The sequence below is a fragment of the Hipposideros armiger genome, unplaced genomic scaffold, assembly GCF_001890085.2.
Source record: "Hipposideros armiger isolate ML-2016 unplaced genomic scaffold, ASM189008v1 scaffold_66, whole genome shotgun sequence".
NCBI lineage: Eukaryota > Metazoa > Chordata > Mammalia > Chiroptera > Hipposideridae > Hipposideros > Hipposideros armiger.
In genome coordinates this window covers 4,380,949-4,397,708 of record NW_017731416.1, presented here as the reverse complement: position 1 = coordinate 4,397,708, position 16,760 = coordinate 4,380,949, and the positions used below count along the sequence as shown (strand labels likewise).

Here is a 16,760-nt window from a genome sequence, read left to right as displayed (position 1 = left end):
CTGCTACCCATAACCTCAAATTTCAATGTGCTGCATTCATCCAAACAATTTCATTGGTCAGAATAACTGTATGGTAAACATTTGCTAATACAAACAATGTTCTTATCTAAAAATTTATTTTAAAAAAAAGGTACCCAGTTCTAACAATGTTATATAAATAATTTCTCTAGAAGGAAGTCAGAAGTAAGGCTCTTCATATAACATGTCATTCCTAATCTGCTCCCATCCTCCAAAACACTCTAGAAGTTCCAAATTGTATTTAACATTTAGGCCAGAACTTAAACCTGATTCTTAGGTCATGTTCTTAGGTCATGTATATCTAAGTGAGGGGTGGAACTCATCAACATGTTAAAGAAAGGCCATTATTCTGATTGGCGAAATCACTGAGGCAGGATAGGTTGGTAGGGTAGGTTGGCTGAATACTGAGGAAATCTGTGAAGACTAGGCCATGTATTTAAAACTTTATTTAGGGCCAGCAGAGTGGCGTGTTGGTTAAGAGCTGGCTTGGGACGCCAGCTCTGAGCACCAGGGCCCCAGTTCAGATCCCATATGAGCGCTAGTGACACTGCCCTCTACAGCTAAGATGGTGAACAGGAGCTTGACCTGGAGCTGGGCTGCCGTGAGCCGCTGGCTGCAGTGGGCTGCCATAAGCTACCGTGTGTAGCCGGCAGCCAGTGTGAGCTGCCAAGAGCAGCCGTGAGTGGCTGTCCAGGGACTGGCGACCGTTCTGACTCACCTGGGAAGAGCACAATGATAATACCAACATGGGCCAGTGAAGCAACGTCCTCCACAACTAGACTGAAGAACAAAAGGNGACCGATCTGACTCAGCTGGGAAGAGCACAATGATAATACCAACATGGGCCAGTGAAGCAACGTCCTCCACAACTAGACTGAAGAACAAAAGGACAGCAGCTTGTCTGTTTCCCTCTCCCAACTCCCCAATAAAATCTTTAAAAAAAAAAATACAAAAAAACTTTAAAGATGAGTCGTGCAGCAAGGCACTGTGTGAAGAGATGGTGTGCTAAGGAGATAGTGGCATGGTAGAGCCTGGTTTACAATGGGCAAATAAGTAACTATACAGAGCATAAAAAGAGCCACTGTTGGAGAAAGCATGTACAAATATGGTACAGAAAGGCTAGAAAAAACTCTGTGGTACAGTGCTGGAATTGGGAGTATTGGTATGAACTCATGATTGTTACAGATAGATGGATAGATATGCAAAGTTATAGGTGTGTATGTATTTATAGTTAATACATACATATATTTCCTAGATCTGTCTGAGGAGACGCTCTAGGAGCAATGATACATCAGTAGCAATAAATAGAGTGAGTGCCCAGATTGTGGTTTTCAAATGCTATTCTCCACTAGAAGGATCCTGGGATCGCTGGAGAAAGGGCTGATTCCAAAGCTGGAACAGGGAAAGTATAAGGTGAACCTGGAACACCTTTTCTTGCCAGGTGATAAGGAAGCTCTCAAAAAATGATGGGGACATGTTGAAAGGATACAGGAGTCAGCCTTAAGAGGGTCCCACTGGCCAAGTCTGGGACAATTTGACCACTGAAAAAACACTTGTGGTAATAAGGGAATACAATATACGAGGCCACACCAATATAATTAAATTAATGGGCGAGAAGAGAATTCTCATCCTTACAGTAAAATTTACTTATTTTACAACCAAGACTAGCTTGAAGGGAGAAACAATCATCGTTCATTTCCTCTCTTAACAACTACAATTGCCCTATTTACAACTAGAGGTATTTAAAGAGACAGGTGGGTGAGGGGGTGAGTGGCACAGGGTGGGGGACGGGGGAGTCAGAGAAGGGAGAACAGTACAGGCATCAGTATTCGACTAAACCACGCTGCTGCCTTTGATCTGCCCCTTTTAGCTCTACTAAAGTCTTGGCATATCATCCCCTCTTCAGATAACGCAAGTGAGGTTCAGAGAAGCTAATGCCTATTTAATGTCACAGACCCAGTAAGCACTCACTCTACATCTTCATCTAGGACTCCTTATGTCTTTATGGCTGGTCCTTTCATTTTCTGTTTTGTTTCTAAATACAGTAATACCTTGGTTTGCGAGCATAATTCGTTCTGGAAACAAACTACTCGTATTGCAAGACATCGCTCGTTTACCAAGTTAAAATGTATTAGAAATGTTTGCTTGTCTTGCGGAACACTCGCAAACCACATTTTTCACAATCCAAGGTTTTGCTGTATTGCTGCCTTTGATGAAATTAACTCCCATTATCAACGGATTAAAAAATCAATTTAAGAAGGAAAACACAGACCAGTATATTCTAAAATAATATCCTATCCATACTGGTATGGCACTGTCACCCTTTATCATTAAAATGTATAAAATCCAACTTAGAAAAAGACAAAAGAACCAATATATTTACTTAGATTTCAAAATTAGTGAATTATCTTGTATTACTCAATTAGTGCTTCAAAGCCTGTTAGTTGAAATGAGAGCTTCATACTGTCAGTGCCGAGAATAACAAGTAAAAACACCCACCTTGATAACAATGTGTCCTTTCCTGGTTCCACTGCGATCCAGCTCCCGGTGCTCATGCACCATAACAATTTCTCCCTCTTCCTCAACTTTGTGGGTATTTTTTTCCACATGATTTAAAATTCTCCAATAATCCTGCTGGGCTATGCAGACAAACTGTCCGAGAACAACATGAGGACAATTAATAAACCTATAGTACATAAATACATCGCCATGCACCAAGGCAGAGCAGAAAGGTAAGAAATCAAGTGGCATCGGTTCTTTTTATTCAATCCCTTTAACGCTTAACAAAAGTCAAGGTGAAATAAACTCACGCACAAAGAGACCTAAGAAGTTTCTGAATTTGAACTCTTCTCTAAAAAGAGAAGTGAAAATCGTCTTCTCGCAAAACTGACACTACACAAAGAAACATGAAGCGGGAGTAAGTTAGAAATAAACAACTCAGAAGTTCCTATTTCTTTCCTTTATTTAAAAAAATAAAGAACTGGCTAATAGATAGAAATTTAACAAACCAACATTTATTTGGTATATTCTCTTTAAGAGTTTATATAGCTTGTTCAATTTCCCAAAGAGCCAGATATAAAATCTAGTTTCCTTTATTAACTGTGAGCTTTTGAAACTCATTAATTCTCAAATGAAGCTATTTTATTTTAAGGAAGGAAAAACAGGCTCAGCCATCTTAAATCAACAAACAAGAATACATGACCAAAGAGATAAGCTTACCTGACAATCATCTACTTTAGTTCTAACAACACCATGCATGTACTGCTTATCCAGAGTGGGAGTAATTCCAAAACTATTTCCCATAAAGAGATTTTCAACTTTTCCATCTGCATGACTGATTTCTACAGTGCCGTTTAAAATAACATACCATGAGTCAAGCTATAAAGAAAAAGACAGGGTTTAAGCATCTTTTTAAAAAGATAGTTAACTTTGAAAAATAATCAATTTATAGAATTTGTATAATTTTAAAAAGAAAAAGGAAGATCTGGTTATATTACTAAATACTTGTCAGTAACACCCTATGCTTGTCTATGCAAACCACTGAAGCCTATTTTACTCTTTCTTCTTTTAGTCACCAAATAAATTCAGGAGCTTTCATAACTGACGAAATAACATAATGGTTAAGACCACAAGCTCTTGGAATTTGAATCCAGACCCTGACATTGACCAGTGTCTTTGGGCAAGTTATTTAACCTCTCTGTGTTTCATTTTCTCTATTGCTCAAATGGGCATAACAGCACCTATCACAGAACTTCTGTGTTAAGTAAATGAGTTTATACAGATTAACTGCTTAGAACAGTGCCTTGCACACAGCAAACACTCAAAAAAAAAAAAAGGTAGCTAGTGATTAATTCAGAAAGACTACTAAAAGCATGAATTTTAAGGCGTATCTAATAAAATAGCATCCAAAATTTCTCCTAAGAAAAGATCGCCTTTATTTATATAGAGGCATTTAATGTTCTAAGGAGATACAATCTAAAGGTCTGCTGTGTATCCATGAAAGACCACTTATTCTAATTTAGTATCTATCCCTCTTATTGGCCTAAACTTTCAATAGTTTTCACATGACTTACAGGAAATCTGAATTATCAGTTCTGAAGGAGAGTCAGAAAACAAGAAATATTTTTTCATAAGTATGCTTTTCTTGGCTATTGCAAATATAAAACATACACATTGTGCAATCTGTGGATTACACTAAATTCCGTCGGGGGCTGAGACTGCAGTGTTCAAGATAAATATCACAAATATTGGGTTGCTGGAATAGTCATGACGTATTTTTTGTTTTTCACTGCAAAAATGCGTCATGACTTTTCCGACAACCCAATATATCAAAAACTTCAAATTGTCTATGCATTCACCCACTGAATGAGCCACAAACATTCCTTCACAGGGACTGTGCTTATTAGCCAACCACACAACCAGATTTTGCCATTAACGATAAAACTTCTAATACAAAATTATTATTTACATATCATACACATGCCCTACTTGTGATTGTAGAAAACAAAAGCTACACACTGTCCACTCTTAACTCATAGCTACAGGCCAAAAATTTTGCATGAAATTTCTCCCCCAATAAAATGAATGGCATATTTTATGTACATGAAGGCTAAACAAATTGTTGACAGAACTGTGGAAAATTGAGAGATTACAAAAAATTGTGGAAAAGAAAACAAAAGTTCCTCAAAATCCCACTGTTTCATACTTGGTATTAAAAATTTATTTTTCACCTATGTTTATATTATTTCATATTGTTGAAATAGACTATCCTGCCTTTAAAAAACTTAATGCTGTATTCATGTGTTCAACAAATTTTATTTTTTGAGCATATCCTATGCGTCAAACATTTTCTAGGGTATACAGAAAAAGCATGTATCAAAGCTAGAGATAAGACCCCTGCCCTCAAACAATTTCCATCCAACTTTAAAATAACTTCAATACCTACTTAATATTATATCCTGTAGCTGTATAATAATTTAGTTAAGCGCTGCTTGTAACTGATTTATATTTTGGTCATTTCCAGTTTTTACTATTATAAATATGCTGCAATCAACATCTTTTGGCATAACTCTTTGTGTTTTACATTATGTCATGAGGAAAGACACTCACAAGTGGAATTAATAAATTAGAAACTGTTACTACTCTGAGGTCCATGTCACATATTTCTAAATGACTTTCCAGAAATGCAATGTACAAACAATGCTCACTGACTGAAATCCCAGCATTAATTTTTATCAGTTTGATAAGAAAATAGCGAAGTACTTCCAAACAGCAATAATACCTTTCAATTCCTCTGCATTCTCCCTCCACCAATCCACAAGCTGCCATCAAGCATTTCTGAACACAGAATTGCTACACAAATGCCTCACCTGACAGCAGTCCACTAGGAGGCATAGGTACCAATACATTTCCCTCATTTTGTTTTTTAAATATATGATACACAAAAGGGACAAGGAGAGCTGAGTAAATACTTGGTAAACATTTTAAACAATAATAATGACAAGTATATCAGAATACTAGTAGAGAATTTTTTTTTAAAAAAGTCTTACTACTTAATTTGAGAAGTAAAAATAAATATGGTTCAATGATTATCTATTAAACATTTATTCTGTGCAAGGTGTGCTAGAAAATCAAAATTAAGACAGAGTACATAAAGCAAAAACAAAAATAAAAACTTATCTCTTAAGAAACTGTAACTATCCCAAGCTCAGCATTCATTCAAAGAATTGTACACATTTTAAGCCAGGATTTACACAAGTTCATGGAAATTAAATTCTAAGCATTAGCTCGTTCCCATACTAAATACTGTATAGCATTTACTTGCTAACTTACCTCTTGTCCATCTTCAAGAATAGTAGCTCCAGCCTGCTCCACCACTTCAAAAACCATCACTGAACAGAGTTCTCTCCTTACAGACATGGTCATGTTTGCAAATGCAGGGAGCTGGTGCATAAACTCCAGCAATTGTTCTACATAAAAACAGAAACTGCATCAAGGACTACACTTCAGAGCTATAATCAAATCTACAATTCAATGCCCAATTTCCTAATCAACTTATGAATTTATTCTGCTGAAGTAGAGAAACCAAGGCACAAGATGACTGCTGGCTAAAAAAATCAGTTATTTGGTTAACCGATATATTCAGACTTACATGAAAATATAGGCATATTGGAAGATACCAGAACTCACAAGCTCCCACACAGAACCAGGAACCGCACAGACTCAGTTGATCTGATCTGCTAGTCTGAGATGCCACTCCACAGTGGTTCAATTATAGTGATGTACTTTAATCTAATAGATCAGGAAAAAACCCTTTCGTCTAGTTTTTACTGGGCTAGAGTTTTTATGCAAAAATGTTATTAATAAATGTCAATAATTAAATTAGAGAAATTCTAATTCAAGATTTGTCAAAATAATACGAGGTAACTCTCTTTAATTTAACCAACAAATGTCTGAGTGCCTGCCTTAGGCCATTCCCTAGTATGGATACATGAGTAATAAAGGGCTGAAACAGAAACAACTATATGGTGCTATCCACCCACAGATAACTGGGAGTTAATTATATTTCAATTTTTAAAAGCTTTGTGAAAATAACATAGTATACAATTCTTTATCACTCAAAATGCACTTTCGGTTTCTGTCCAGATAAGGTTCACAACATAAATCTAAACTGATGGCTACTTAACTACATTATATGTCATTTGAGTGGAAAGGAATGTTCAAATGTATTGATCTTTAATCATGCATATTATGATTATTAGTAGTAGCAGCATCTCCTGATTTGAATAGCAGCACTCTGACTACTATAAAAGGGAAATCTAGGATAAAATCTTAATTGATCTGTACCAATACAATACTAGGTATTCTTTGTCCTTAAAGATAACATTAGATCCTTAGTATTATTCAATCTCCCAAAGCATAGTAACTACTTCTATAAGAAATTACATAAAAGAAAATTCATAGTTTTAACCAAAAATTATATATACATATTTTTTTCAAGCTAGAGAAGATATGATTTTTGATAACAAATTGAAAAAAAAAAAGGTAATCCATGGACACTGGACACTGATGCACTATGTTTTAAATGTCATATGGACATGAAGGGGGGAAAATCACTTTAATGGAACCAAAGCTTTTGTTTTATAAATTTGGGCAGCCAGGATGTGAGGGTGATCTGGCTGTGACATCTGTCACCTTTCTGACTGCCAGGGTTGATTCAGTTGATCTGGCTGGCAAGGTGGGTGTCCTCCTCCTCCCTCTCAGCCCTGCAAGCATCCTCTCCCCAAGCTATGTGTTTGGTCAAGGTAGACGATCTTCCCTGACAGAGGAGAATGGTTCTCAGTCTAGGACATACAAGGAACTGTGCCCCTGCTAGACCCTCCAAACAGGCTCTCAAACTGGGGCAGCCGGCCTCAAAGATGGCCCCAGTGATCCCTGCCTCTTGATATTTATGTCCTCATGCAGTTGATTCCCATACCGTGTAAGGGTTGCTCTGCATGACCAACAGAACTTGGAAGAAGTGATGACATGTCACTCCTGAAACCAGATCATGAACGACACTGCGGCATCTGCCTTATTCTCCCATGGACCACTTGCTTTGGGGAAAGCGACTGCCGTGTTGTGAGGACATTTCAGCAGCCTCTGGCGAGGCCCACATGGTGAGGAATGGAGGCCTTGTGCCGAAAGCCATGTCAGGAAACCCTTTAGAAATAGGTCCTCAGCTCAGCCCAGCAAAGCCTCGATGGCTGCCAACATTCTGATGACAACCTCAGGACACTGAGCTACAACCGCTCAGCTAGGCCACTACCTGAATTCCTTATCCACAAAAAGTATGAGAAAATAAATGTGTGTTGTTTTAAGCCACTATGTTTTTAAGGTAATGTGTTATGCCTCGATAGGTAACTATATCTGAATTGAACTATAAAATTTTTATTGTAAACAGAGGTGTTTCTTACCAATGTCATCATCAGTTTTGTCTGCAGGTTCCTTTTCAAGACATTCTCGAACAAGATCCCGCCCCTGCAGTGGATCTGTCCGATCAATCTCTTCATCTTCCTCTTCTTCATCTTCAGAATCAACAGGTCCTTCTGGAAGACGTGTTAAATCTACATCTCCTACCTCACTTTCCGTAGCCTACAGAAAGAGATCTTGATCACTTATCATTTCATGTTATAAAAATTATGTTTACAGTTTAAATTAATCAAAACTATCCTTCTCTACCAAATATTATAAAGAATCAGGCAATACTGTATATCAAAAACAAAATACTTATTTATAAAAGGTTTCTCTCTGCCCAAAATACAGACTCATTATTCTACAGTCTGATATCTAGGTGATAAATCTGAGCCCATAAATATAAAATGGTTAGGAGACCCAAACATCACTAAATGTTTTAATACCTGTTTTCCAACACACATTTGTATTTCCTAAAAGTATATTTCCTAAAACATGAAGTGCAGGAAAGATAAAGAGAGTTTACCAACAATTCTTTTCTTTTCTTTTTTTTTTTTTAAAGATTTTTATTGGGGAATTGGGGGAATGGGAACAGCGCTGGGGAATTGGGGAAGGGGAATAGACAAGTTGCTGTCATTTTGTTCATCAGTCTAGTTGTGGAGGACGTTGCTTCACTGGCCCAAGTTGGCACCATCATTGCGCTCTTCCCGGGCGAGGCAGATCAGTCGCTGGCTTCTGGACGGCCGCTCACTGCGGCTGCTGGCCGCTCACGCTGGCTGCTGGCTATACACGGTAGCCCATGGCAACCCACTGCCACAGGGACTGCAGCCTACGCCGTCACCGGCGACTCACAGCAGCCCAGCTCCAGGTTGAGCTGTTGTTGAGCATCTTAGCTGTGGAGGGCAGTGTCACTGCCCCTCATATGTGGGATCCGAACCGGGGCCCTCTGGCGTCCCACGCCAGTTCTTAACCATCGCGCCACTCGGCCGGCCCAACAATTATTTTCTAAGTACCTATTAGTCTATGCTGACTGTTGTAAATAAAATATTATTCTTTCACCACTGAGGTTTAGAGTCTAGTAGGCTTAATTATATAAATTAAGAACAGAAGCATAAAACAGGTAAAAAGTGTTGAAAAGTGTTAAAATAGACCAGTTGTGAAGGGTTAAACAAATACCGATCATTTCCCAATGCCTAACTGTTGAATCTAAAATTGTATCAAGAAGATTAGAAATTATTCTAACCAATCTTTAATATAAACTTATGCTTACAACCAAACCACAACTCTGGAAACATTAGTCTCAGATACTTATAAAGGAACTAGCAGATTTTTAAATATCTAAATTTATCATTTACAGAAAACAATGAAGATGTCTTTTAGGAAATAAAAATTGTCCTGAAGTGGATTCGTAGGCAATATCTCCAAATATTACTCTCATTAGATTCATATTAATGAAAAGGCATTAATTTTGAAGCAGTGACAGAAAAAAAATGAGTTGAACATAGGAATTTCATAAAAGTAAACAAGCACTCAAATGTGAGTATTAATGAAGACTATGGAATCTTCAAATACTTAATCTCATCTCCTGTATTGCACATTTAGTGATTTTCTGCCCGGAAGAGGATCTTCCTTCGTTTAGGGAATTGCTGTTCCCCTCCAACTTAGCCCCGAGATGCCACTGGGGAACAGTGCCCTGCCCCTGGCTCTGTAAGCTAAGGTAGAAAGGCCTCATCTCTGGATTTTTATAATTGGAGCTGGAGGGCAGAACATCCTTTTTTTCTCTGGTTCCTGAATTGGAAGAATGTGATGCAGAGCAGCCTACAGTCGCACGGGAAAGCCGGTGTGTGGTGGGAGAAAATGGAGCCAATAGGCAGAGAAAGGGGCAAGGGATTGGTGAGGAAGTGCAGTGAACAATAAGGTAGACATAAGAAGAGAATGAGACAGGGACACAGAGCAACAAAGCAATAGAAACAGAGCATGTAGGAGAGAGAAAGAGCACAGCACAAGCATACCAACGACTGAAAGCATCACAGGAGCTGGGGGAAGAGCAGGCAAACGAGGGAGCCAAGGGCCTCGAGACAGACAGACCTGCAAGCATCCAGGTTCCCTGAGGCCAGAGCTGCCTCTGCTTTCTCTGTGGGTCAATAAATCCATTCTGGTTTTCGTTAATTCAAGTAAAGACTCTGATTAGTGCAACGGAAAGAGTCCTAATTTGTTTTCTAAGATCCTGTTTCACACTTCATTTGGATTTCTGCACAGCTTCAAGTAACAGCTAGTTAACAAACCAGGTTAAACACCCAACTTGAGATCTATAAATGAGACACGTTGTCTGGTAAAGAGCATGTGGGGGCAACCCCACCTCATGACTAGCATGCTCCCCGAGTTACTTTCTGGCTGTGGAACAGCAGGGTATAAAAGTGGAGTAGATTTCTAAATAATTCCTCTTTGGAACTACCAGCTTGCTACCAGATTAAAATCTTTTTTCAGAGACAGTAGTTTTAATTTAAAAATGTGTACATGCTAAAATGACTTTTCAAAAAGCCTAATTTATATACATACACTTATTTTAAATTAAGAACTTAGTTTTTAAAAACACTAAAGCAATATTTTCTATACAAGTTAATTTTTCAGAATACAGTAGTTCACCCCTGGAATAGTCTTTTCCATTTTATCAATTCTTAAAGACAATCTACCTTATAAATTTGGTTTCTGAAACCACCCTGTCCTCATCTCAGTCTCAGTTTTTCATCCCCTGACCCAGACTATTTCAACCTAGTTCCATTCTCACCTTTTAGATTACGTCTGGTAAACAGACAGATGGCTCACGACATAAAAAGGCAAGATGCAATTGAGTTATGTGGACAATAAGAAAGGCTTATTGTCGTCTGCCTCAGAAGTGAAGACATTTAAGAAAATAACTCCTGCGAACATAGAACACAATTTATAGATGATGTATTATAGAAATGTACACCTGGAACCTATATAATTTTACTAACCAATGTCACCCCAATAAATTTAATAAAAAAACAAAGAAAAGAAAAGAACTCTTTAGGGAGAGTGCAAGTCATGGGTAGGGACTGGGAGAAGGCTACTGAAAGAACTCTTTTAAGAATCTTTTAAGGCCATGTGCAAAGGAACGAATTTAATCTATCCTGACAATTGTCTTCCCTTACCTGTACTTTTTTTTCAAAGTGCAATGCAAAGAAAAAAGATAAATAAAATTAGTTAAGAGAACATATTAAACTGTTAAGAGTTTGTGAGTGTGAATAAAGTAGCAAAATAAGGATTGAATAAAAAGTAAGAAACGGTGGCCAACAACATGCTAAGAAATTTAAAAGGATTTGGTAATTCAAAAAATAAGTAAATAAAGTGAGCCAAACAGAGTCCAAGGTCTAATTCCTTGAATAAACAAAGCAAGGCAGGTCACTTGGTAAAGGTAGATATGATGACCAGAATGATGCTTCTGAGGATGCAGTCCCTGGGAAAAAAGCTTAATCCTCTAGTAACTAGAGAAGAATTTTAAAAATGTATCCACAATGTCCAACATACAATAAAAACTTACTAGACACGTGAAGAAGCAGGGAAATGTGATTCACAACCAGGACAAATATCAATCAAGAGAGAGACCCAGGAATGACAGAGATGATGGAATCAAAAGACATAAACTTTTGACATTTATTATCAATAAGTTCAAGAACTTGAAAGAAAATACAAACAATTAGGGGAAAAATGGTAAATCTCAACAAAAAAATGTAAACCATAAGAAGAATAAACTTGAAGAAGGGCAATAAAAAATACCCAAACTGAAAAACAAAGACAGGAAAAAAGCCAAAAAGAATATTTAACAGAGCCTCAGAGACCTGTACGATAATACCAAACGTTGCTACAAAAAATGCCACCTTCATTAAAGCAGGGTACACAAAGGATCAGAGCCCTGGCCTTTCACCTACTTTATCCTAGCACTTGGAATACAACAGACCATCAAGAAGATTATGATAAATGAATTAAGTCTAGACAAAAAAGTATACTGGTGAAATGGCTAGTAAGACAAGCACTAAACTTCTTATGTTTTTCCTTTCCCACAGTATGAATGAGTCTCTATGTATATGTGTAAATACAATCTGGTAAGGCAGGCAGGCAGTCTGAGGTGATTTTCTGATGACTTGGCCTTCCCAAAATAAACCACCAGAGGATATCCTTTTCCTGTTTGCATCCAGATAAACATGAAGCAACAATAAGGGGAACTACAGGTTAGAATGAAAAATTATACAAACTTACAAATACGACATTTTCAAACTTAGAGCAAATATTAAGCCAGAATCTTAGACTTTCAGTGCTTCTTTTTTCTGCATTCCCATTTTGAGTATTCCACCCAACGTTTTTCATGGACCAGCTAGTCCTTATGTTTCTTCTTTGTCTTTCTGCTCAAAGCAAGAACCCTGTGAAATTAATCCTTCCTAGCAGTGCTGTCCAGGCTAACCCATTCCGCAATTTCTACAGCAGGGCGGGCAGGCAAGGTGAAGCCTCCTCTGCTTCAGATCATCAAGGTTTAGTGAGTAGTTAGCCTTGGAAGCAACACTGGTTTCTAGTTACACATGTAGTTCAACTAAAACAATTTCCAGATTACGTCCTAAGTACCCAAACTGTGCTTGACTCAGCACGGCATATACAAGAAACAAACTCTACCGTCCCAAAAGTACTATGATGAAGAAAAATGTCAAGTGTATGTGTAACTACACTAAAAAGAGGAATGGAAAAAGATTACCCACAGAAAAACTACTGGGGTTCCACGACATGAGACAAAATATGAAAATGTCATGTAGGTGGAGCAGCAGGAAGAACAGCATTATGAAACACAGTTAGGAAAAGGCAAAAACGCTCAGAGAATAGCTCTAGTTTATCAGTCATGCACCAGAATCTACGATGCGCAAGTGGGGAAGAGTGGAGTATAAAAGCAGATTTGCAGGTTGTGGTTAAAAGTGAAAGGCTTAGAATATGAATATAATTGAAATGAAGTGAAGAGTGTGAATTAGGTAATGGTGAAGCATTGAAGCTTTTAAAATAGAGGTGTAAGGTCATAACTTTCTGCAATTTATTTCACGTGGAATTTAAAAAAGACAGTAGTCAAAGAGGATAGATTTTGGGCTAGAACAGATGATATTCTTAACAGAAATAGTAAAGACAAGTGGAAGGAAGCACGCAGCAGGGCAAGGCTGGCTGGGGTGTAAAAGAACACCCTGGTGGACACGTGGCACCAGAGTCCTGGAGAGGTGGGCAGCAGAGCTCTGAAAGTAGGACTCATGCTGCCAGAGGTAGTGACTGAAGCACTGGGCATGTTAGGAACATGTATTTCCTACACAGAAGCTAAAAGAGATAAGTGGGGGAAGAATGTGTGCCTCACGTTATTTAAAAGTACAGTCGTGAGTCACTTAAAAGACAGAGCTACGTTCTGAGAAACGTGCAATTAGGCGATTCCGTCCTTGTGATCACAGAGTGCACGCACACAAACCCGGAGGGCATGGCCCACTACACACCGGTCTGTACGGTAGAGCCTGTGCTCCTAGGCTACAAACCTGTACAGTGTCATGAATACTGTAGGCAACTGTAACACAATGGTAAGAATTTGTGTATCTAAACAAACCTAAAAATAGAAAAGGCACAATAAAAATACGGTATAAAAGAATGTGTGTGCGCATGCACACATACACTGGGGGGTCCTGGGGGAGAGCTGTGGAGGGAAGCGCCACTGGGGACAGTCGTCGTCAGGAGGAGGGAGAGAGGAACTGAGACAAGGAGGAAGAGCATAGATGGAGAAAGATCCATGAGATAAAACCTGAGAGGAGAAATAATAGAAGGGAGAAGGGGAGAAAGAGGCAGAGGGAGGAATGGGAGCAGAAGGGAAGAGAAGTGCATTTGTGTGCAGGGGCGAGCTCCAGGGCACCCCTCTCCCCAGTACTCGCCCTTCTCCCCGGACAACTCTGGGCCTCAGCCAAGTCTGGGTGGGCACAGGCTGGGTGGCCAGTATGCTGAGCCTCCTCCTTAAATCACCCAGAGCTAGCAGTAAATTCAACACCTTAATTGGGTCCAGCCTCTTCTTTCAACATCGCAAACAAACTTTTTGCTTATAATCCATTAAATTCTTAGGGGACCACTGTTGTATATGTGGTCTATCACAGACTGAAACGTTGTGTGGCACAGGACTGTAAGTTAATGAAAAGACAAGCGTTTTAGTTCAAGAATAAACACTTCACAATGTTCCAGCTTTTGGAAAAGACTGAAATAGAAAAAGGAGGGCCGGCTGAGTGGCGCGTTGGTTAAGAGCTGGCTTGGGACGCCAGAGGGTCCCGGTTCGGATCCCACATATGTGGACCAGTGACACTGCCCTCTACAGCTAAGATGCTGAACAACAGCTCAACCTGGAGCTGGGCTGCCGTGAGTCGCCGGTGACAGTGTGGACTGCAGCCCCTGTGGCAGTGGGTTGCCATGGGCCAGCATATATGTAGCCAGCAGCCAGAGTGAGCGGCCAGCAGCCTCCGTGAGCGGCCGTCCAAAAGCCGGCGACTGATCTGCCTCGCCCGGGAAGAGCGCAATGATGGTGCCAACTTGGGCCAGTGAAGCAACGTCCTCCACGACTAGACTGAAGAACAAAAGGATGGCAACTTGTCTGTTCCCTTTCTCCCAACTCCCCAGCGCTGTTCCCATTCCCAATTCCCCAATAAAAAATCTTAAAACAAAACAAACAAAAACAAAACAAAACAAAAAAACAGAAAAAGGAACCTAGAAAGAAGCAAAACTATTTCTCTTGAGTATTCTTTGAGGATACATAAAATATTCTACCCAAGAACATCCTAACATCTTAATGCACACTTTTAGCTAACTTTTAAGCTAACCTTATTAAAAACATATTCACACCGAAACCATTATTTGTATTTTTCCCAGACCATGGTAGCTGCTTTATTTTGAAGTTTCTTTGAGAACAAAGAGCTTTTATTTTTAAAGCAGAAGACATGAAAATTGTCAAGAAAACGTGTAGGAGCATAGTCACGTTAGGCCATATAAAACGGTGTAAACAATTTTCCTGTTAAAAAATGATGTTGGGATGGCTCTCCTCTCTCTTCCTCACAATCCTCCAAATTAAAAATACTTGCGTTATTTCACAAGGCTTTGATATTTTACAAGCCATGAACTGGGTTAGGTGATCCCTTTCAAAATCTCCTAAATGCTGAAATTTAAAATCCGGATAACCAGACAAAACACTTCAACTGTCGCTGGCCAAGGTACATAGGAAGAAAACCTCTACCTGTAACTAAAGGGTGTATTCATACCTTTAACATGTACTCCAAAGAGGCCTGAGGCCAGGGAAAGACTAGGCGTCCAGTATTGAGATTTAACTCTTAAGCCCTTTGTTTTTGTCCTGATGATCTGACTGCATACACACAATTTGGTTATAATAAAATGTATTATTTTCCTTATCCATGTTTTTTTTTAATTATATGCTAAAAATTTTGCATTTTGGGGATATATTTTATCAATCATTTTTATGTTCTTATTCCTTTTACCCTGTACTAATTATTCCTTTAATCTTTTCCCACAATTCATTCAACTTTTATTTTTAACTGTACACTCTATTTACATCAGCTTTAAAATTAATGTTCACTGAGAAAAACAAAAGCTTAAGAACATTAAGAAAACTACCCACAAACCTACCACCAGTAGAAAAACATTGTTACCATTTGGTCCATTTCAATTCAGATTTACATTCCACGTATACAAATACATGTAAGTATGTAGGCATGTATATTTATTTATTTAAAGGTTGATTTCTTTTTCTTGTTTTTATCTTTGTTGGTTTGTTTCTTTTAACTTTTATACTGTTTCTATCCTTTGGCTCTTGTCTACAGTCTGAGTTTGAAACTTTTTACCTGTTTTGGCCACTCTTAAAAAGATTTTATCTTATATGTTTGCATATTTGACTTTAGTATTATGATAGTTTTCTCCTTTAAATCTTGATTTTTTGTTTTGGTTCTAGAATTTCATTATTTCTGCTCCTTTGATCTGTCCACTCTCCCTAATTCATTGAGCTTACTTTTTTTTACCTTATTGGTTACTGTATAAGTTTCACTGTGCTATCATTTAACTATATGGTTCCATTTATATGACATTCTGGAAAATGCTGAACTATATATAATACCAGGGCAGTAAACAGACTGGTGGGTGCCAGGGACTGGGAGTCAGGAGAAGGAGCTGAGCACAAAAGGGCATGAAGTACTTTCTGAAATGCTGTATGTCTTTATGAAGATGTATGGCTATACTGAAGAGGATGAATTTTAATATATATGTAAATGACATCTCAGTTACCATCAAACACAAACACAATTTGTGATCTCAGAAGCAGAACTGCTACGATTTGGTGCTGAATGTGATAATCAAGGGAGGAGAGCCAATGGTTATCTTTCAGGTTTCTGGGTATGAAAAGGTGCCTTCTTCACTTTGTAAAGGAGACACTCCTTTGATGTGCAGTACAGCTGCCCGCTGTCTATCCAATCTTAAAATTAATCTCTTAAAAGCCAGAAGGAGCTAGAGAGTGCAACCAGGGAAGAAAAACACATGGAAGGTTGGAGCAGGCCATGGCCCTACAGCAGTATGTGTACTCTAGCTTCACCCAGTCTCAGCCTCAGGTGGGCTAGCCAGTAGGTGGACATCCTGTAGATGCTAAAGTAAGTACGATGGATGCTTCAGACTCTCCTCCAGGATCTTGCCAAAGATACAGAACCCCACTATGCATCCAT

General features: G+C 38.6%; 1 protein-coding gene across 1 annotated transcript in view; it reads right to left on the bottom strand.

The window, feature by feature from the left end:
* Window positions 1-16,760, bottom strand: part of RAPGEF6 (Rap guanine nucleotide exchange factor 6) — a 211,190-nt gene that overhangs the window by 77,981 nt on the left and 116,449 nt on the right. The window contains exons 8-11 of the mRNA XM_019642167.1: window positions 7,974-8,151; window positions 5,851-5,987; window positions 3,238-3,396; window positions 2,518-2,670 (exon numbers count right to left, since the gene is read on the bottom strand). Coding sequence (XP_019497712.1) covers window positions 2,518-2,670; window positions 3,238-3,396; window positions 5,851-5,987; window positions 7,974-8,151 — 627 coding nt within the window. The remainder of the gene's footprint in view (window positions 1-2,517; window positions 2,671-3,237; window positions 3,397-5,850; window positions 5,988-7,973; window positions 8,152-16,760) is intronic.